Source organism: Dromiciops gliroides, chromosome 2 (assembly GCF_019393635.1).
Source record: "Dromiciops gliroides isolate mDroGli1 chromosome 2, mDroGli1.pri, whole genome shotgun sequence".
NCBI lineage: Eukaryota > Metazoa > Chordata > Mammalia > Microbiotheria > Microbiotheriidae > Dromiciops > Dromiciops gliroides.
The window spans coordinates 281,760,268-281,784,218 of record NC_057862.1 but is presented as its reverse complement, the minus strand read 5'-3'; the positions used below and the strand labels follow the sequence as shown (position 1 = coordinate 281,784,218).

The window sequence follows — 23,951 nt, the reverse complement described above, 5'->3', positions numbered from 1 at the left end:
GCTCCTGAATCCAGGGCCAATGCTTTATCCACTGCACCACCTAGCTGCCCCTAATTTGTGGATTTCTAGTAAATTAGTAATCTAACTACAATATGGCTTCAGTTTACCTTTCTAGACTTATTTTGCTTTTTTCCTTTTCATACATCCTGTTTCCCAGCTGAACTGGATTACTATCTCTTCCCTTGAAATCAACATTTCATCTTACTATTCTACATGTGTATTAGTACATATCACTCCACATGCCTGAAATGTACTCTCTTTTCATGTCTATCTCTCAGAATCCTTGTCTTTTTTCAAGGGTCAGTTCAGGTGTTGCTTCCATGAAGCCCTGATTGCCCAAATTGTTTGTACTCTTTCCATTCTTAAATTATCTTCCTTTTCATTTTCTGGCTATATGTTGTATCTCCTGGTAAAATGCAAGCTCTTTGAGGCCAGGAACCATTAAAAATATTATTGTATCCACAATGCCTTATACATATTAGGCACTTAATGTCTATTGAATTGAATTGCATGGAAAACTGAAGCATGTGATTGATGTTTACTGGCTCATTATTAGGAAGAATACTAAACCTATTTGACCATATTTTTAAACGAATAAAAATCATATAATTAAAACAATATGCAGAAAAAGCTTTCAAAAAGATACAACACCCATTCCTGTTTAAAACAACAACTAGAAAACATAAGAATGGATAGATATATACTTAATATGATAAATGTATCTTTCTAAAACCAAGAGCCACATTATTTGGAATGGGGATAACTAAGAGGCTTTTCCAATAAGATTGGGGTAAAGCAAGGGTGTCTATTATTATCCAAAATTTATATAATTCCTTAAGGTTTGAAAAAACACACTACAAATATTATCTCATTTGATCCTCACAAAACCCTGAGAGGCAAGTGTCATTATTATCCTCATTTTATAGATGAGGAAACTGAGGTAAACAGTTAAGTGATTTTCCCAGGATCACACAGTCTGAGGTGGGTTTTGATCTCAAATTTTCCTGACTACAAGTCAGGAGCTTTATCTACTATGACACCTAGCTGCCTTGATTAACACCATTATTATTCAATATAGTGCTACCATTGTTAGCTGTAACAATGACAAGAAAAAGAAATGAAAAGAATAAGCATAGGAAAAGAGAAAACAAAATGATCATCTTCAGCAGATGACAATATGGTTTACTTAGAGAACCCTAGAGATTCAACTAAAAACTAACTGAAATAATTAAACAACTTTAGAAAAGTTGCAGGATATAAAATAAGCATACATAAATTATTAGCATTATTTTACATTACCAACAAAATCCATCAGGAAGAGCTATAAAAAGAAATTTCATTTAAAATAATTACAGAAGATATAAACTAATCTACCTGAAAAGACATACATATGAAATATATGAACATAACTATAAAGTACTTTCTATATAAAGCCAGATCTAAATAATTTGGGAAGTAGTATTTTCTTATGGGTAAGCTAAGTAAATATAATCAAAATGACAATACTACCTCAATTAATTTACTTATTTAGCACCATAGCAATTAAACTATCCAAGGTTTATGTTATAGAGATAGAAAAAATAATAAAGTTCACCTGGAGATACAAAAGGTCAAGAATGTTAAGTGACTTAATGAAAAAAAGTGAAGGAAGAGGGCCTAGCAGTACCAGATTTCAAACTACACTACAAAGCAAAAGAATTTAGTACTGGTTAAAAAATAGAAGAGGTTAATCAGTGGGACAGATTATATAAACAATATACAAAAGCAAATGAACACAATAGCCTAGTGCCTGATAAAACCAAAAGATTCCACTGATTAGGGGAAAGAAGTCACTATTTTACAAAAAGTATTGGGGAAAAATGGAAATCAGTCTGGCAAAAATTAGGTATAGACTAATGTCTATACATCTAATAAGATAAATTCCAAATGGACATATGACTTAGACATAAAGGGTGATGTCATAAATAAAACAGGAACAAGGAAGAAATTTCCTGTCAGGAGATAAGAGAAGAGTTCATGATGAAATAAGAGAGAAAAACAATCACAGCAATTTTGATTATATAAAATTACAAAGTTTTTGCACAAACAAAACCAATGGAATTAAAACATGAAGAGAAGGAAGTAAATGGGGAAAAAATCTCTGTGGCACTATTTTGTGATAAAGTTCTCATTTCTAAGATAGATAGAGAACTGATTCAAATTTATAAGAATGAGTCATTCCCCAACTAATTAAGTCAAAGGATATCAACTAGCAGTTTTCAGAGGAAGAAATCTAAGCTATCAATAGCCATATAAATGCTTTAAATCACTAATAATTAGAGGAAGACAAAAAAATTCTGAGATTCTACCTCATACCCATCAGATTAGTAAAGGTGAGAAAAAAGGAAAAGGCAAAAGGAGGAGGGGTTCTGGGGAAAGAGATGCATTAATGCACTGTTGGGGGAACTATGAACTGGTTGAGCTATCCTGTAAAGTAATTTGAAACTATGACCCCAAAGCAATCAAACTGTGCATACACTTTGACCCATTGATACTACAGTATCAAAAAATGAAGACAAGGACTCAAGGGAGTGAGAGGGAGAGAGGGAGAGAGGGAGAGAGGGAGAGAGAGAGAGAGAGAGAGAGAGAGAGAGAGAAACAGTTTCGTAGTGAGTACTGGAAGCTGAGGAGGTGCCTATTAACAGGGCAATAGCAGAAAAGTAGTTCTCTTGTCATATTTTGAACGTGATGGGATACTATTGTGCTAAAAGAAATAATGGTGACAGTTTCAGAGAAAGTTGAAAACTAGTGTGAAGTGATGCTGAGGTGAACAGAGCCAGGAAAATAATTTATACAATAACAACATTGTAAAGAAAAACAATTTGGAAAGAAGTGTTTTTTTGGTAACAACTTTGAGAACTTTGGGTACTCTGATCAACACAATGACCAACCACTGCCAGAGGTTTCATGATGAAACATGCTACCTACTTCCTAATAGAGAAACGATGTATTCAGAGTGAATCCAGAGACAGTTTTTTTGGACATGGCCAATGTGGGACTTTGTCTATAATATTTACATGCCTATAACAGAGGTTTTGTTTTTCTTGCTTTCTCAATGAGATAGGAGTAGAAGTGAGAAAGACAGAAGGCATATCTTCATTTGAAAATAAAATAAAATTTTAATTTAAAACCAGACAATTAGGGATATCTTCCAAGCATGCTATAGATTACTGTCATAAAATTTTATAGAGAGCAGCTAGGTGGCACAGTGGATAAAGCATTGGCCCTGGATTCAGGAGGACCTGAGTTCAAATTTTACCTCAGACACTTGACATTTACCTGAGTTCAAATTTTACCTCAGACACTTGACATTTACTACATTTACAAGATGTGTGACCCTGGGCAAGTCACTTAACCCTCATTGCCCGCAATATGTGTGTGTGTGTGTGTGTGTGTGTGTGTGTGTGTGTGTGTGTGTGTGTGTGTGTGTGTATGGAGAGAGAGAGAGAGAGAGAGAGAGAGAGGGAGAATTAGACAGACTTTCTTGGTTCTCCTTTTAGGTAATGATCTTGCCCTCACATTTTTGATCTCTTCCCTTTTTTGGATACTTTGAGAAATCATCCACTTACAGGATGGATCTCCTCTGGGTATATTTGGGCTAGTTCAGCTGCCTTTTCCATCTTTGTTTTCTTCCTGCTGTTTCAACTTTCTCATACTGCACACCTCTAATGTTAGAATGTAAATGTGGTGACTCCAAGACTCATTGGTGATGAAAAGGTACTTTAAAAAAAATAAATAAAAGCTTTAAAAGATAACTTCCGGGGCGGCTAGGTGGTGCAGTGGATAAAGCACCGGCCCTGGATTCAGGAGTACCTGAGTTCAAATCCGGCCTCAGACACTTAACACTTACTAGCTGTGTGACCCTGGGCAAGTCACTTAACCCCAATTGCCTCACTTAAAAAAACAAACAAACAAACAAAAAAAGATAACTTCCGGGGCAGCTAGGTGGCAAAGTGGATAGAGCACCAGCCCTGGAGTCAGGAGTACCTGAATTCAAATCTGGCCTCAGACACTTAACACTAGCTGTGTGACCCTGGGCAAGTCACTTAACCCCAATTGCCTCACTTAAAAAAAAAAAAGATAACTTCCAATTTTTATGTTAGCCTCCCAATTTTCCACTTAAATGCCCTCATGATTACTTTGCTTAGTTGGGTCTCTTTCATTTAAACTTTCAGTTTAAAGGAGATACTGTTCACAATCTTCCACTTTCCTCCTGAATGAGATTATTTAGATTAGATTGGAATTGTTTAATTATACATGATATCTCTTCTCATTTTTATTTTTTCTTTTAGTTTTATATCAACATTGACCTTTGCCCTATCTATATCAACAATGAGTTGTCTTCTATCTCTTAAAATATAATTGGGTATCACTTTTTTTTTGTTCCACTGTATTAAGCCTATGTCTAGTTATTGAAATTTTTTTTTTAAGTATTCATGTGATATAAACATGAAGTTTCTATGGAGTCCACAAGTTTGACCTATGTTGTTTCATAACTCCTGAAAGTATTTTCCAACATATTTTTCATCATATTTTCATATTTTTTGCTCTATACTTACCTTTTGCATTGAAATCACCTAGTATCAACTTATATTTTGATTTCATTTGTAGGCTCTTATCAAGATCTGTCTATCAGTTCTGCTCTACTGATTCCTCTTGAGTCCCTTACTCCCTTATAATACCATTGATCTTGGCCTGGATTCCTCCCCTCTGTCTGCTACCTTTGTTCTTACACATGTGCTGCTGAATGAAATGAAAATGGAGAAAATCATGAAACCACGGTGACTGAGTCCACTACAAATTTGCAAAATTACCTCAACTGAGCCCTCATTTCTGTTAAGCAATCCTTCTATACCTCTCTACTTAACTCATTATTCCCCTGCTCACAAAGGCTCTTCTAAACCTTTTCATCCCTCCTTAAACCTCTCAAGCTTCCCCCTACCTCTTCCTTCTTAGCTATGAACCCTGCCTCACAATTTACTGAAAAAATTGAGGTCATTCACTAAGAGCTCCCTCTTCCTCCCCTCTTCCTCATTTCATATTACCTAGATGCCTTCTGTCACCATCTCCTCCTTCTTTCCTTTTTCACATAGTAAGGTCACCCTTCTCCTTGCCAAGACAACCCTTCTATTTGTACAGGTGATCCCATTCCATTCTGTATTCTTTTTTTTTTTTTTGGTGAGGCAATTGGGGTTAAGTGACTTGCCCAGGGTCACAGAGCTAGTAAGTGTCAAGTGTCTGAAGTCGGATTTGAACTCAGGTTTTCCTGAATCCAAGGCTGGTGCTTTATCCACTATGCCACCTAGCTGCCCCTCCATTCTGTATTCTTTAGCAGATTGCCCCCTCTATCATTCCTAGTCTCTATGGATTCAAGTATTATCTCTAGACAGATGATTCTCAAATTTACTTATCCAGCCCTAATCTTTCTGCTGAGCTGACTTCCAGATCAGACATCTCAAAACTGAATGTCCAGGAGATGTCTTAAACTCAACATGTCCAAAACTGAAATTTTCCCCTCAAACTCTTCCTTTGTGCTAAATTCCTAATTACTGTTGAGGGTACCACCATCCTCTTGGTCACCAAGGCTTGAAACCCAGGTGTCATCTTCTATGCTTCACTCTCTCTCATGGTCCCCCCCCCCCCCCCCCCGCCAATATCCAATATATTTCCAAAACCTGTTGATTTTATCCTTGTAACATCTCTCACAAACACCCCTGACTTTGCCACCACTGTGGTACAAGCCCTCATCCACCATAACTGGACTATTTCAATAGCAGGCTGGTTGATCTTCCTAGCACGTCTCTCCCTGAACTCTATTCTATTTTCCACTCAGCTGACAAAGTGATCTTCTTAAAATACAGTCTGACTATGTCACCCCTCCATTCAAAGGCCAGTGGCTCTGGCATTCAAAACTCTTATAACCTAGCCTTCCTCCTCCTTTCTTACATATTACTTACTAGCACTTCGGGGTACTTTTTGATCCAGTGACACTGACTTTCTTGCTATTCCTCAAATAAAACACCATCTCCCAACTCCAGGCATTTTCAATGGCTCTGACCTATACTTGGAATGCTTTCCTTTCTCATCTCCACCTCTTGGATTCCCAGGCCTTTCTTTAAGTTCCTTCTGAAATCCCACCTTCTACCAGAAACCTTTCTCAACCCCTCTTAATACAATATAAGTGTCTTCCTTCTGTTGTTCATTTCCAACTTATAACCTGTATATAAGATGGTTGTATGTATTTTTTTTCTATGTCCTTTTCCCATTGGACAATGAGCTCCTTGAGAGCAGGGAACTGTCTTTTGCTTTTCTTTGTATTACCAGTGCTTAACACATTGACTGGCACATAATAGGTAATTAATGTTTATTGACTGACTTTTATTAACCACTTTTAATACAAAATCAGCCCTACCTCTTTTTTCTATTATACATGTCCTTAATGAGATCCTTACCCCCATGGTTTCCCTCTTTAATTTTTCACTAACTGTTGTTCTAGACCCTCGCCCTCCTAAGAAGTTGTATTTGGTATGTGAGACCTGGGTTTGAAGCCCAGCTCAAGTATTTATTACCTTTATAAACTTATAACCTTTATAACCCCTATAGACCTCAGGATCCTTGTTTGTAAAATGAGGGGTTTGGCCTAGATGATCTCTTAAATTCATTATGATTTATAAACATAATGCTCATCTAACTGGCCATTCCTGACCTCCAAATCCTCATCCCTGGATGACCGTAACAATCCAATTTCTCTGGTCTTGAGCAAGGGCTATTGAACATCACTGAAAAAAAATCACTAAACCAAGCAGATTTCACCTATTTCAAATTCATGATCATCAAATTCTCTGCTTTTCAACAATTCTATTCTACCCTACTCAAAAATCTTAAATGCATCTTTATTGTCTCCAGGATAAAATACAAAATCATTAGTTTGGTCTTTGTAGCCCTCTGCAGTATGGTTTCCACTTACATTTCTAGTTTTCTTTTATCTTATTCCCCTTAGTACCATCTCTAATCCAATCAAACAGACCTACTAGCAATTGTATAAAATACTCCAACTCTCATTTGCATAACTTGTCTCGTTGCTAAAAGGCACTTCTTCTGTATCTCCGTTTCATAGCACAGCTCAGGTGTCATCTCATACACAAGGCCTTTTCTAATTTTCCCAGTTAATAGCACTCTTTCCATCTTGAAATGATTTTGTATATTCAGTGGTCAGTCAACTAGAATTTTTTTTTTAATTTTAATTTTATTTTTGCGGGGCAGTGAGGGTTAAGTGCCCAGGGTCACACAACTAGTAAGTGTCAAGTGTCTGAAGCTGGATTTGAACTCAGGTCCTCCTGAATCCAGGGCCAGTGCTTCATCCACTGCACCACCTAGCTGCCCCCTCAACTGGAATTTATTAAACACTTAACTATGTGTTAGGAACTGTGCTAACTAATCCCCTCTACTCCAAGGAGCTCACAGTCTAACTGGGGAAACATGCAAATAACTACATACAAACAAGATATAGACAGGATAAATTGGAGGTAATATGAAGGAAGACATTAAGATCAAGACACACTAGGAAGACTTCTTGCAGAAGGTAGGATTTTAGCTAAGACTTGAAGAAAGCCTGTGAAACTACTAGATGGAGAGACGACAAGGAAGAGCCTGGGGGAGAAGCAAGTGACAATTATACTTTTCTTTACAAAGTGTCTTTCAAAAAGTCATGTGTTCATTATAAGAAAGACTGTATCCTCACCAGCCCCTGCCTGGGATAAGTGCTCACATAATAACTTGATACAGGTTTAGTGAATTGTTAGTGATTCAAATATAGAGGATAGTTATTACAAAATACTTAACAACAGGGGGCAGCTAGGTGGCGCAGTGGATAAAGCACCAACCTTGGATTCAGGAGGACCTGAGTTCAAATCCAGACTCAAACACTTGACACTTAACTAGCTGTGTGACCCTGGGCAAGTCACTTAACCGCCATTGCCCCGCAAAAACCAAACAAAAAAAAAACTTAACATATATTGAAAATGCTACAGCAAGCATTGAGAGGGTGATCACCAATTTATACAAAACAAGCCTTCAATAGTTTGGAAAATAGTTTTCTATAATGTTACGATAGCTCTAGATTTATTAGAGTATACCACAGGATCTTTCCAGTTTTTATTTTTATTTTCTTTCAGTTGAGATAATGAAGTGATATCAGGTCAGCATCTCAGTCCCACTTTTTATACTTTCCCCAAAGAATCTAGAGAATATGCTCATCACTGAATTTACCAGATGATAATTTCCTTCACCCTGCTAAAACCATAAATCTCTCTACAAAATAGCAATACATTTCTGGATGTATTAATAGCATTTATCATTTACAGGCTCCTGATAGATTAAGAATTCCACTGGGACGCAGTTATCTTTGTATCTCACAGAGATCTTAATAACTTTAGCATGTGCCTTCCACATAGTATATATTAATAAACAGTTCTTGAAAAAATGAAAAACACAAGGCCAACATTATGTCAAATTCCAACCTACTGTGTCCCAACTTTTTTCAAAGCAGAATCAAGGATTTCTTGTAGACAAAATCCACGAATTCTTACATACAAATCCTCAAATGAAATATATCTCATCCAAGAAAAAACGTTATGCCTTAAATTCCAATACACACACCCCTCCCTAGAGTTTCCAACTCCCGTGCAGTGCAGAATAGACATCTATGCATATTTGAACAATCTTTTTATTCCTTTGTGTGTGTTGGAATGGGGTCACCATTCGTTGTTGCCCATCAATAAAAACTCTTCGTCTGTATTATCGCCCTACAGGAAGATACATCTAAGTAGCATTTCAACAGCTAGAGAGCTGTGCTTTTGTTCTGGCCTGCTTAAGCCTCAAATTAGACTGGCACAATTTTAAAGGTTTTAAACAAGCACCGGCCCAGGGCGGGTACATGTCTACCTTATGAAACTAACCAACCTAGCTTAAATTTGTAGTCTCAATCACCACGTTGGTTGGCCACGGGGCAGTGAGTTGTTCCGCCACAGGAACTCGCAAAGACCCTCAAAGAACAAGAAAGGCTGAGATCTGCGCCAGGAGAGGGAGTGCCCGCGACGACGAAGTCCCCAGGTCTTGAAGGAAGAAGGCAAAAAGAAATGCAAGCCTTCATTCCGACCAAGGAATATGTCCGCTACCTCCTGACTGGCACCAAGGACAACAGCCGTGGTTCCCGGTGGGTGACTAGGAAGAACTTTTCCTAAAGAGAAGCTCCTTCCATAACCGAGAAACTGGCCAAACCCTCCTCGCAACTTCTCAGTTCCCGTCGCGTCCCCGAAACAGTTCTGCCTGCGTCACAGGGCCACGTGGTCTAATTCCCTCCTCCCCACCTCCATCTGAATTGTTGACAGCATCACCGAGTGTCACGTGACCTGACGTCATTGTCCTTCCTCTAGCCTGAAATCTCTGGAGCTGGCTGCATCATCCCCACCCGCATCTCCGACTCCTCCCCACTTGGACGAGTCTAAGACTATATCAAGGGGGAACTAGCAGAGTATTCGTCGCGATACAGTTTCAGTTACTCACTCTGCAAAGGAAATGAGGCCAATATAAGGCATCTTGTATTGAACAACAGTGCTAGGGTCAAAGACTCTATATTTTTCTGATGAAGGACGTAGAATTCGTTCAGACTCCTCCCTTTCCTCCCCCTCCTACAAAGTCGCCATAGTGGTACAGGCGGAGGGCGGAGGGATCTTTTGTGCAGCGGATGAAGAAGTCATTGCGGGTTGTTTGTGAAGCTTTGGCGGTGGCGGTGCTCCTGAGTGCTACGGCCGGGGGGGTGGGGGGTGGGGAGCTCGGGACTCTTTTCTCTCACACAGACCGCGGGGGAGCGGGGGGATCATGTCGACCCCGGCCAGGAGGAGGCTCATGCGGGACTTCAAGCGGTAACTGCCCCCAGTAGATGTCCCCGTCCTATTTTCCGGTTGTCTACCCCTCTTCCCCGAAGCCTTTTGGACAGAAGAGGAGACTGGAGACCGATCCCGGCGAGGCCAGGCCGCAGGGCACCTTCCTTTTAGCTCCGCGACGCGGCCTGGCCTGCCTTACGTCCCGGGTTGGGGCTGGGGGTAGGGCCCGGGTTTGAGGCGGCTCCTGACCGTAGCTCGCAGCCCTCTGTCGCCCTTCGGTTCCGGGCCAAGGAAATTCCAATTTTCTCCCTTTCCTAGGCGAAAATGGGGGTGGGGGCAGGGGTAGGGGACTGCACAGGCCTCCTGCTTCGCCCATCTTTCCCGTCCCCATCAGTAGAAGGGGGCGTCCGATACCCCCATGTTTGGGGAACCAAGGGCCTGTCTCAGTTTGGTTTGTTTTTCTAATAAAGGAAGGAGATCGGACACCCCCATGTTTGGAGCTGGGGGGCGGGGGGCACTGACTTTCTTTGACTGCCTGGGTTTCATTTGTTATTTTAATAAAGCGAATGTTGGGTGACACCCCCAGGTTTGGAGAAGGGGGAGAGTCTACTTCTCCCCACCATCCTCTTCTGTTTTCGTTTGTTTTTGTATGCTCTAGCGGGGTGTCCTTTTCCCTGGAGGAGGCCCCCCTTCCCCCAACCGGAATCTTAATTCTGTGTTTTTCTAATTGAATCCTACACCCCTTCTCCGGGGTTGGGCCTGGGCCATAAGTAACCCCTACCCCTTTGGTGAGGGTGGAGAAGTTGGAGGAAGCTGGGGACTAATCCTCTTCCTCCTCCTCCCTCCTCCCCCCCCCCCGGGAAAAAATAGCAAAAACAACCTTACTGGGTGCTGAGGCAATCTAAAACCTCCAGTTCCCGTCCTTGTAAGAGCTAGTTAGGGGATCAACTCATTCTCTCCATCCTTTTTAGTTACCAAGAGGAATGTTGGATAAACCTTTGAACTCGTTAGGTTTGAAGAAAAGCCTTTCTTGTCAGTACTGAAAATGACAAGACAAGCACCCGAGTCTCCTTTGGTGCATTAGGATTTGATTTTAGGATTTTTATCTGTTCAGAAAAAGCATAGGATTTTTGACAAAATAGGTGTTTTTCTAAAAAGTCATTTACTTATCTTTACAAACACCTGGAACATACATATGAACATAAGTAGTGAGGAAATTTCTTATTGAACCTATCTTTTTCCTCAAGATTATTTTTATTATTATTATTTTGCTTAAAGAGAAGTGTTTGGAATGACTTTGTTCTGGGGAAACCTGCATTTTAAGTCACTAAATTTTTAGTGATTTAAAAATTAGAGTGCTTTCACCACACCCTTATAAAGTTCTCAGGTGAGGTGCTTGAGAGATCTTTTTCCTGAAGTATGGATCAGTTGTATCTCTTAATTCATACTGAGATGTTGTGGATGCCTTTTCCCCAGGGGAAAGTGGTATGATTCTGCTTAAATGCAGAACCCTTTCAAAAAAGAAAAAAAAATCAGTATGGAGATAAAATACTTATGTACGAAGTATTGTGTAAGTTATAGCTCTGCATCGAAGCCTTTAAAAAAGGGGTTACCTGATTAAGGAGCAAAGGTGGTCGTTGACTCCATATCCTAGTTGTCTTTTCCCTGTTATTGGAAGGTAAGGCACTTGAAGCACTTTCTGGAAAAATTAGTAGTCACGTATAATATACTCAGCTTTTGATTTTAAAAAAATCTTTAAAAGACTTATGGCTCAGATGTGTCATTGTTTGGTTAGTTTTCTGAGAATTACCTAAGTAATGGATTTCCAATTTGAGTTCCAGGTACAGCTCATCTTTTTTTTTTAATTTAATTTTGCTTTGGATACACCTTAATTCTGGCAGCAAAACTTTTTATATATTACATTTATAAGTACTAAAAAAATTTATACCTTTAAGAAGCATCCTGAGGTTAATTAACAAGAATTTGTAGTCATTATGAAAAATGTATCAATCTTGCAACTTAGCTTGTTGACTGTCTCCTAAACTTGCTTTCGAGGCTAAGATGTTTATCCCTAAGGGGAAGGTAGTGAATTACTGGGTGTCAATTATAAAAGGAAAATAAATATGCATTATTTGCATATGAAAAAATCCAGCTTCCTGTAATTGCTCTGTCCTTGATGTCCATTGATCTCTGTTCACAGACATTGATATCCTGGGGTCCCTTCTTTGTTCTGACCTTTGACTTGGCTTCTTCCGGAAACACACTCATATTAAAAGGCTTGCCACTCCTTGCTGAGCAGTTGAATCTACCCTTTAAACCCTTACTAGAGTCAGCCATCTAATTATTTGTGTGACCTTGGGCAAGGCACTTAATTTCTTTGAGCCTCAGTTTCCCTGTCTACTAATTGTAGAATAATGGTAGTTCATTACTTTACTGTGTCTGGTGGTTTTGAAGGATCAAATGAGATACTTGTATACGAACTAATTTGTAATCTATGAAAATCAACCATTCCATTTGTTACCATTTTTGTGTAACCATTTTGTTTAGAATCATAATAGTCACAAAGTCATTACTAGTATAAGAGACTAATATTTACTATTTACACCATTATGCACAAAATAGCCTTTCCGTTATGAAACATAAAATTTTAAAAGGTAATGTATCATTTGGTGACACTGCTCAGAGGGGAAAAAAGCATTGTTTCCCTGTCTTTTAATCTAGTTATATGGCTTTCTTGCACTTGAAACCTTGGTTTGGTTCCTGCCTAATTAAATTTAAGGAACTGGCATTCAATAAACCATTGAAGACTTACGATAGGGGGGGGAGGGGCAGCTGAATGTCGAGTGAACTTGACCCTGAGGAAGGTTATATGTCTGGTTGTTAGTCTAGTCCTAACACATTAACTTTCCAGACCCTTGGTGTGATTTTGGTCGATGCCTTTTAAGACACACACCTTTTATAATTGTTGAATCTGGAAAGATAAAGGACAATAAAAGATATCTGGCTGCTTTTTGGGAAGTTATTCCTGTGTGCTTTCCCATCTTCATTACATCTTAACTAAGCATACCACTTAGGGTGTAATGGAGAGAAGTTTGTGCTTACAACTTGTGTGTGATCGTTAGTCTAGTCATCCACCCTTCTGAGTTTCAGCTTCCTCATCTGTGAAATGAGGAGTTTGGACTAGATCAATGATACCCAACTCCAATAGAAAGGGAACTCACTAATCCATATATAGAGAAGGTTCCCTGTGGGCTCCGTATTGATGTAGTTTTAAAATGTAATGCTGTCTGTGTTTTATTGCATTTTATTTTGTTAAATCTTTCCCAATTACATTTTAATCTGGTTCCAGCTTGGGGTGGGGGTGGGGGTGTTATGGGCAGAACATTTGACACCTCAGGACTAAATGACACTCATTTCCAGTATGATCCCAAGTGAATTGGCCCCTCCTGCTCCTGAAATAAACAGAATAAAAATAAGATGTATGCTACTACTACTACTACTACTACTACCTAGCATTTCTGTATACTTGTGTGTTTTCCAAATATCTGATCCTCACAACAACCCTGGGAGGTAGGTGTTATCCCCAATTTATAGCTGAGGAAACTGAGACAGACCAGAGATTAAGTGACTTATCCAGAGTCACACAGCTAGTAAGTGTCTCAGGCTGAATACTGAACTCAAGTCTTCCAGACTCCAGGCCCAGTGCTCTACCCATTATGCCACTTAGATGCCTCCAGTAGGCATAGTTGAGCTATTTGTAATTACAATTATATGCTGTTCTCCATCCAAGGTAGCAGGGGTCAGGATGAAAATGTATGTTGTCATATAGCTTGGGCATGGATATAAAAAGGAATGATGGGATGATGAACACAGGGTGGTGTAATGGAAAGGGGACTGGATTTGGAGTCAGAACTTGGATATGAATATCAGCTTTGCTCCCTGCTTTCTGTGATCTTGGGTAAGTTATTTAATTCTCTGGGCCTGAGTTTCTTTGCTATAAATTGAAGGGATTTACCTAGATGACTTCTAAAGCTAGCCCCTGCTAGCCCTAAACACTGATCCAGTGATCAGAATTACCTTGGCAGTTGGGCTGTTCAGTTAATGCCATATCATGAATTCATAAGAGAACGTCATTTTACATAACCTGGAGGGGAGTCATTGATCCTATCAAGTTCTAGAGAACCTGGAGAGCTGTATAACTTTTTGGAAGCAGCAAGGATTAGATCCCTCTAGATTTTTCCATTCAGGGGTTGAAAAGGATCCCTTGTCCTTTCAGCAAACACATGGAGATACATTTAATTTAAAATGTAGATTGATTAGAGTTTCTAGAAGACTAACTGTGATATATGCTTTGGCGGGTCTTCTCATTGGGTTTGATAGTCAACTTTTTTTGCTTGTGTTTCATTTTCAGATTGCAAGAAGACCCACCTGTGGGTGTCAGCGGCGCACCATCTGAAAACAACATCATGCAGTGGAATGCAGTTATATTTGGGTAAGTAGCAGGTGATAACAAATGATAGGGCTCATCATCCTTTGAGTACTGAAGTAAAATATTTGGCAAATATTCTACTTAAAACCAAATTGTAGTTCGAGTTCATCTTCCGTTCTAAAAAGCTCACTAGTGAAATGCAAGCTAGAACAGATCCTATCAAGCTAAAAAAGCTTTTATAAAGTCTGTGGTGCAAGGACCTAGCTAAATACACAGGGGCCAATCATCAGGATGTTAGTCACCATGGGATTTTTTTTTTTTTTTAAACCAAAAAGAACATTAAGGTATGGGAAAATTGTGATCTGCATTTGTTGAAGAAATAATCTACATCATGAGTGAAATCATGGATCTTTTGGAGTATTGAAAGTTAAGTTCTCATGAAAGAAGTTGAAGGTAGTAACATGAATCCTCCAAGTCTAAAAGTGAAAGTTAAGGAATTTCTGCCAGAATTTTAATAGTGGGATTATAAGGACTATTTCACCTATGCTTTTTTGTGGGGGAGGGGAGTATCATATAGTAAATGCAAATGCTCTGCAAAAAATATTGTAAACGATTTTTTTCCCTTTACATTTAAAATTCCGTTGTGCCTTTTGTATTTTGTTGTATTTTCGTTCTTTATTCCATTTTTTAGAGTTTTGTTGTGGGTAGAAACTTTTTTTTTTCTTTTTGGTGAGGCAATTGGGGTTAAGTGACTTGCCCAGGGTCACACAGCTAGTAAGTGTTAAGTGTCTGAGGCCGCATTTGAACTCAGGTCCTCCAGACTTCAAGGCCAGTGCTCTATCCACTGCGCTTCCTAGCTGCCCCTGATGCTTTTGATCTTTAAAAAAAAGGTAACTGTTAATCACTGTTCTTAAAATAAGATCTCTCCAGAAGTTCTCTTTTTGCCCCAGAATGAATTTTTTAAAGTTTAATTTTTTAAAATAGAGAAGTGGGAATAATATCAGAATAAAGAAAGAATAAACTTACATTTAACCTACCACAGTAATCTATCTTAAAATCTTTAATGTATGGGGCAGCTAGGTGGTGCAGGGGGTAAAGCACTGGCCTTGAATTCAGGAGGACATGAGTTCAAATCTGGCCTCAGACACTTGACACTTACTAGCTGTGTGACCCTGAGCAAGTCACTTAACCCCAATTGCCCCACCAAAAAACAAACAAAAAAAATCCTTAATGTACTCTGCACATATTATGTATTTAAACCCTTTGGTATGAGAAGAGGGGAAAAGATTCAGGTCAAGAGAAGAATGGCATTCAAAAGAGTGGCTTACCTGTGATAGCATCCACATTAAGTGTAGCCTCATTTTTCACTGGACTAATTGATGCTTTGTTGTTTGTTCAGTTGTGTCTAACTCTTCATGACCCCAATGGGGTTTTCTTGGCAAAGATACTGGAGTGGTTTGTCATTTCCTTCTCCAGCTGATTTTACAGATGAAGAAACTGAGGCAAACAGGACTAAGTCACTTGCCCAGGGTCACACAGCTATTAGGTGTCTGAGGCCAGATTTAAACTTTGAAAGATGAGATTTCAGGCACACCATTATATCTACTTCTCCACCTAGCTGTGCTAATGCTAGAAGATATTACATTTTCTGGAAACTAGGATAAATTGGATTAGGGTCATTCTAAATTGTCTTAAAAATGTTTGGTCACCATCTTATAAGAGTGTCTTAGCCCATGCTAATTGGAATTTTTTTTTTTTTAATCTTTCAGGCCAGAAGGCACACCCTTTGAGGATGGTAAGTGGTCCTAATAATCTTTTCTTTGCTATCTTCTACATGAAGAGGATGCTTTTAAATAGAAAGTTTGCATATTAATACATTCTGCCTAAAACCTTTTCTTGCAGTTGTAAGCCAGTTTGAAAGCAGACAATAATTGTAGGCTATTGGGAATTGACAGCTCACAAAAGACTTTCCTCTTTTGTAGTTTGAATAAACTTCAGTGCCCTTGTTTATTGCTAGAGCTGTTGGATATTAGACAGTAAACTTAGAGACTGGAACCATGTTGAAAATAGTTTATATTTAGATGGTTTGTAACATACTAGAGATGTCCATGAGGTAAACACCAGGAGGTTGGTCATGCTTTTAGCCTGCTGTGACTATGTTGGCATGGTGTTGAACAGGAGTTGTTTTTAAGCATTGCTGCCAGTAGCTTCATGTAGAATAGTTTACAACACCACTAGAATTTCTCTACTCCTAAGTGGTGGTAACCATTTTGCTTTCTCTTTTGCATACAGTTTGGATTATTTTCATAGATAAGCAGAGGAATTCAAAACTAACTCTGATAAGAGTTTACTTGAACTCATTGAATTAGTTTTTTAAAGCTATTTCTTGGGATTGTCCTAAAAATGACATTTCTCAAATTGAACTATTTAAAATGATCATATTTGTAACATCAATCAAAATTTTTAATTCAATGTTTTGATCTAGATGTGTGATTTCATCAGTCTCATAAACTCTGCTTGTAGAAACTCCTTCCACTGTTGCAGATCAATAGCTATTTGTTACAGCCTTATGGAGTTGCCTGGATTTGGTGAGGGGTTAAGTGACTCTTGCCAGTGGTCACACAGCTAATATGGATCAAAAACAGTTTGAATCCAGTTCTTCTTGACTCCAAAGATGACCCCCTATCAACTAAGCCATGCTATTTCTCAATTAAAAGTGTGTAGTCCTTTAATAAGACAGGTAGTATTTTATCTGCAGTGAGCAGTCATGGATCTCAAATACCTATCTCCATAAAACTTATTTTCTTCATACTGTTTAAATTGTCCACTCCATTGGATCCAAATTTGAAGTAATTGATTTTTGCATGTGATTTATGTAGGCTAGAAAAATCCCAAATTGTAAATAGGGAGATCTGATGTTTAAAATGATATAATGCCAAGTATTTTAATCCAGTAAAGACTTCTAAAATCTTCCCTAATTAAAACCAAATTTCATTTGACTTTTGAATAAGCCTGAGAAATAGGTGTGAGGGGTGTGTGTATGTGTGTGTAGTAGAGGTAAGGAAAGAAGCTTGAAGATTGTTAGATCTCAGCAATGAACATTGGACTTGAAAGTTCATGTTGATTTGACTTGATGGAATATGTCTCAATTTACTGGATGCCCTCTAACAAGTAGATAAGTATTCCTAGATTGGAGGGTTTTAGGTTTGGTTATTTGGGTAGTGTTTTCTGTGGTTAAAAAATTACTCTTGGGGCAGCTAGATGGCGCAGTGGATAGAGCACCAGCCCTGGATTCAGGAGTACCTGAGTTCAAATCCGACCTCAGACACTTAACACTTACTAGCTGTGTCACCCTGGGCAAGTCACTTAACCCCAATTGCCTCACCAAAAAAAAAAATTACTCTTAATTTTGTGAAGTTGAGTTCACTTCAAACATTCTGAAATTGCTCATTATGTACAAAGTATTGTTAATAGTTTATAGGAATAGAAAGGGAATGTCTTCTGCCAATGCTGACCACCACCCTCTCTGGAATATTTAGTTTTAGAGAGTTTTGTAGAACCCCTGAAAGGTTAATTTATTTGCCACAGGGCCACACGATTGCTATGTATAAGAGGTATAACTTGAACCCAGTTCTTCCTGGCTCAAAGGCAGGTTTCCTCCACTACACTATAGCTGCCTCTATAAGAAAATCCAGAGACAAATATAGTTTGATGTGTGACTTGTATACTTGCATTCTAACTAAATATTTCAATGAGGTGATAGAACAGCTGAACAGTTCCTCTCTGCTACCATTTTGTCTTCTAAAAAATACAGCTGTTAGTCTAAGGATCATAGAACTAGAAGGAACCTTAGAGATCATCAGCCTAAGTCCAGTCTCTTCATTTTAAAGATGAGGAAATTGAGGCCCATAGAAATTAAGAATTCTGCCCAAAGTCACACATGTAATCAGTAAACCAGACTGTCTGACTTCAAATCCATCACTTTTTCCACTATATCATGCTAACTACCTCAACTAGAGGGACATTTTGCTTATTTATGCCTAAACTGTCCTAATTGGATAATATAGATGAATAATAAATATAGGTATGAGTCTTATATTGGTAATCCTAGCTTATTCCCACCTCATACTCCTATCACAAGCACTTAATAATGGTTATCAGTAAGGGTACTAATAGGTGACACCACCCTTTAAGTATCAAGCTAAACTAGACAAGTTTATGTTGGTGTGGTAGTGAAAAGGTGCCAAATGATTGCTCATAATTGGCTTTGTTTTCTTTCCTCTTAGGTACCTTTAAACTAGTAATAGAATTCTCAGAAGAGTATCCGAATAAACCTCCCACTGTTAGGTTCTTATCAAAGATGTTTCATCCAAATGGTAAGTGACTATCTTTATTAGCTATTGCAAATACTGAAGAGGATGGATTTAAGCCTTTTGAATTGTCACATTTCACATAGAAGCACTTTTAGTATTATTAACAATTTTCTCATGTGGTCTTTTTATCACCATATCCATAGTTTTGATGATCATAGGATCCTAGACTTAGAGGTGGAAGATGGCTTAAAGGTCATCTGGTCCAACCCTTTCATGTTGACATCTAATTAGAATAAACCTTCTTCCTGGTGGCGTTTTTTTGGAGAGTTATCTTCCTATGGAGCTGAGAAGTTTTGTAAAAGTTGCAGGAACTTTATTAAGGGGCAGCTAGGTGGTGCAGTAGATAAAGCACCAGCCCTGGATTCAGGAGTTCCTGAGTTCAAATCCGGCCTCAGACACTTGACACTTACTAGCTGTGTGACCCTGGGCAAGTCACTTAACCCCCATTGCCCTGCAAAAAAAACCCAAAAAACAAAACAAAGAGCCTTATTAAGTGTGGGAAAGATTTCGGGGAACTCTTGAAGTATAACAAGGTAGACTTTTATTGACTTTAATATTGTATTTGCAGTCTATGCCGATGGTAGCATATGTTTAGATATCCTCCAGAATCGTTGGAGTCCAACGTATGATGTGTCCTCTATTTTAACATCAATTCAGGTAAACTCTCTTTCTTGCTAGAAATAGTGTAAATCGGGTATTCTCATAATTAGGAAATCTTAGTGAAGAATCCCAGAAAGGATATTCTTTTTGACTAAGAGAATATAGGCTTCTATTTACTTAAGGGGTGCTGGGGAAGAGAGTAAGAATCTTGGGATAATAGTATATGAACAAAACAACATTAAGGTTGCCTAATAGGTAAACTATTCCCCTCCCCACCCTAAGTGAAACTTAGATACTAAAGCAATATGGTAGATAATAATTGGAAATCAGAAATAGATGACAGGAATTAATTGGGGGAGGAGGAAGCTGCAGAAGAGAGGGTAGTGTGCACATGATGGCAATTCTTTGGTTTTTAATATAGTCTTTGAAGTTCCCTACTTCTGCCCCTCCAATTTTTCTCTCTCTCTCTCTCTCTCTCTCTCTCTCTCTCTCTCTCTCTCTCTCTCTCTCTCTCTCTCTCTCACACACACACACACACACACACACACACACACACACACACACACACACACACACAGCCCTGCCTTATCTCTAGCATTGTTTTCTCCCTACCTACTTCACCAGTTCTGCATATTTTGTTATGTGAAGGAAATTGAAAAGATTCAACACCAGGTGTTTGAAAAGTAACACCATTCAGACTGAGCCTTTAAAATACTGGTTGCTAAACTATAACAATATATTGAACAACCAAATTAGTTTATTGTCTCTTGGTTTCTGGAAAATGCTGTTCTTTCCTGATTGTCTTTTAAATGATTTCATAAGATCATTGATAGTTATTTGTTTTTGAAGTTAAGTTCATTGTCAGGACACTATCATTATTAGAGTCAAGTAGCTTAGTAGCTAAAGCTTGCACTGATATTAATAGTTACTCCTCCTGAATGATTTCTCTTGTTTTTGTATCATCATCACGTACTGTTTCAAGTATTAAATAGGTATGCTTTTCCTCTCTTCTCTATTTCAGTCTCTGCTGGATGAACCTAATCCCAACAGTCCTGCCAATAGCCAGGCAGCGCAGCTTTATCAGGAAAACAAACGAGAATATGAGAAAAGAGTTTCAGCTATTGTTGAACAAAGCTGGAATGATTCATAATAGACAACTGCTCTGTTCATCCTCATCATCATTGTTGTGTATAATTTACCTCTCAGTAGAAAGGCTACCAGAAATTTTAAGTGCCACAGGTTTTAAGGATTTGCATACCTGATGTGTCTGCAAAAAAGAAAAAAAAAAGCCCTTCAGTTTAGAACCTTTAAAAGCTTGTGTATCTTGATTAATGTACTTTTTATTGCATGGTATGAACTAAGTTATTGCTACATAAATTTGTAATATATCCTGTTTGTATTTTTTTTCCAAGTGTATAATGTTGGTGTGAAGTTTTCATGACAGAATATACACATTTTGTAAATCTGTACTTTTTTCAAATATTGAATGCCTTATTTTTGAATTCTTTAGATTTTTAAATTGGAGAAAAGCACTTAAAAGTTTTTTATATATAAATATTACATGTAAAACTGTTAAATACATAACTTCAGTGCAAGAGACTTTGTCACTTATTTCCTCATCTGACTAGGAGGGATTGATGCATATGTATCTCTCTCCAGTCGTTTATATTTGTTTTATCTCTCCAATTTCAAGGGAATAGTACATCCTCTCAATAGTTTATCAGGAAATATAAATCAGATGTGTACTTCTTCGACTGAATATCCATAGTAATTTCATACCCCAGTTCTGAATATGCATATTAATTACTCTTAATAGAGTAATCACTATGTAGAGCTATTTTGTTTCATTATGATGCTTAATTATTGAAGGGTCACTCGCCTCTTTTGGTCATTTCACTAATTACCCTAGGAGATTTGGTGAACTCTTGATCTTACTACTTATTAGCAGTTTTGGTGGAAAATGGAAACTGTTGGCATGAATTTTTTAAAAAATTATAAATATACTTCCTAGTAGAATGATAAATCAAGAACCAGATTTTTGTTGTTTCATCAAGGCAAAGTTTTGGAAAGGACTTATTTAGCCTATTTAATGCTAACTTTTAATATAGGTCTATAGTTCTTTTCCTGCCAAAACCAAACATACTTCAGGGTCTTTTAAACTGCTCTAATGGGGAGAAAAAAAATCCCCCAAATTGTACAAAAGCTAATTGCACATGAAGTTTTGCAGGATCATTAGAAGCCAATAATGCTTCAGAAAGCTAAAGCTAAAATGTGTAAGAATAAACGGGAAACAGCTTTCCATATGATGAACTTGAGAGTTCTTGTTTCATGTCCATCTCTCCAAAATAGGATATTGAAAATTAGTCCCCTTGTGTTTATAATAGGTCTGTGCCTTTACAAGCAGTTAAAGCAAGCACCTATGCAGGTAACCTTAAGTGTGTTTTACATCAGATCCTTGCAAGTCGCTTGAGTAGTACATACATACACCTTATTGCAGTGGCACACAGAAACAACAGCTCCCTAAGATATGGTTTGGACAGATAATGTGGCATAATGAATTTTATAAAGAAATTGTAATAGTAGGAGAAATAACTCCCTGGCATTTCTCTTTAAGGATTAATTAGCATATTGCTGAAACTGTGAGGTATAATTTAAAGGGGGAAATTTCCAAGTTTTCCAAAGTGCTGTTTGGAAATTATCCACTGATGACAATACTGGTAGTAACATCAGGAAGAGACTTTTTATTTAGAGGTACATTGAAATAAGTGGCTAATGCTTTTACAATTACCAAATATTTGTATAATTTCTGAATTTATGTTCCTTGAAAGACTGAACATCTAGTAGTTTGTGACAATGGAGAGGTGTGAGGTGTGTCCATTTTCACATGTTTGTGAATACTATTGGCAATTCAAAAAAAAAAACACTTGGATAATCCTTCAAAATTAGTTTAATCCTCATGTGACCTGGCCTTTTCTAGTTTAAACCCAGAGTATGTCAGAATTGATGGAAAAATATGTTTAAACTGTTCAACCTAAGCCTTCAGAAATGGAGCTTTATAATTTTTTCTTTGGGTAAATAGAATTATTTTGTGAGAAAACTTCAGAGATACTTGTGAATCCAGTGAAAGCAAATGGAGGTTATCTCTTGACCTCTGCCTTTAATCTATACATTTTTGTACTCATGCAATAAGCTTCGTATTATTTGTATTTCACATCTTAGTGCTCGTGGGGTATATATAGTGTTCTATTAACTAGATTAAGGATGTAGACCAAAAGAAAATATGACTGCCCTCAAAATTATAGGTTGGAGAATTGAAAAATGTGCAAAAGCATGTTCAACATTATGTGGAGGAAGAGTTAAAGAGAAAAGTTCGGAAGAGTGAAATACTGCTGGATTTCCCTTTAGGAATGACCTAAAATCCTTAATTCTGTCTTTTAAAATATAACAACAGCCCATTTGGTAATTAGGGCAAATATTTAATCTTATTTTATGAACAAATTTGTTTATTTTCATTCTCCTAACTTTCTGTAGGGAATAGGGGATAAGAGACCAGAGCTTTGATTTCGTTAGTATAGGAGTACCTAGAAAAAAACTGCTACCAGTGTAAGGCAGCATCTTTCTTGCAACTTAGTCTTAGCTGTAGACAACATTGAGAGGCTAAATGACCTACCTGGAGTCACACAGTATGTGTCAGAGGTGGGACTGGAACCTTCTGTCTTCAAGGCCAGGGCTTGATCCATTATGCCACATTGCTATGTAGGTAGGCTTTAAAAAGAATAATAAAAGAATATTTTCTGGAGACCAGAAGAGGCTATCTGTGGATGATAATTTAGCAAGAAGCAGACAAATAACAGAGTACATGGAGTGTGGTGGAAAGCACCCTGGAATGAGCTGGGAGATGAGAATTTCTAGGTGGCTTTTCTATCTGAAAAATGAGATTGAGCAAGATGATCTACCAGGTCCCTTTCAGCTCTAATTCTTTCCGATAACCAGTTAAGTCACTTGATCTATTTGTTTCCATTATTAGCTCACCTTTTTGTGGTACTTCACACCAGTTTCCTCATGTTGTCCCTGTGATGAGAATACTAGCATGCAAACAAGTTATTGGGCAGTGAAGCCACAACATGTACCCAGGCCTCCAGACTCCCCAATTAGGGGCTCTTTCCAGTCAACTATATTATCCTCTTCCCTGTAAATAGTTTTATTACAGCCTTATTGTAGAGCCAAACAAATTTTGAGAAATAGTATTCAGTGATTGGCGGAGAAGAACCAAAGAAGGAAAAGTAAAGAGTGGGGCAGCTAGGAAGTGCAGTGGATAAAGCACTGGCCCTGGATTCAGGAGTACCTGAGTTCAAATCCGGCCTCAGACACTTGACACTTACTAGCTGTGTGACCCTGGGCAAGTCACTTAACCCCAATTGCCTCACGAATAGAAAAGTAAATAGTATATTTAAGACCATACGAATAATTTCCATGGGATAGCTATTAGGAATACCCACACTGGGCACAGTAGCAAGTTAAATCCCATTTCTATAGCAGTTTAATGCTTTGACAAGTACTTAAAATTGAGATAGGTAGTGCCAGTGTGGGTATTCCCTTCTTACAGTTCAGAAAATGGGCCCAGGG

General features: G+C 38.1%; 1 protein-coding gene across 1 annotated transcript; it reads left to right on the top strand.

The window, feature by feature from the left end:
* Positions 1-9,808: 9,808 nt before the first annotated feature.
* UBE2B (ubiquitin conjugating enzyme E2 B) lies at positions 9,809-21,628 on the top strand. The gene is made up of 6 exons (XM_043984353.1): positions 9,809-9,962; positions 14,335-14,415; positions 16,122-16,147; positions 18,639-18,728; positions 19,294-19,382; positions 20,347-21,628. Exons 1-6 carry the CDS (start codon positions 9,919-9,921, stop codon positions 20,473-20,475), a joined length of 459 nt encoding a protein of 152 aa, XP_043840288.1. The 5' UTR covers positions 9,809-9,918; the 3' UTR covers positions 20,476-21,628.
* Positions 21,629-23,951: the final 2,323 nt, after the last annotated feature.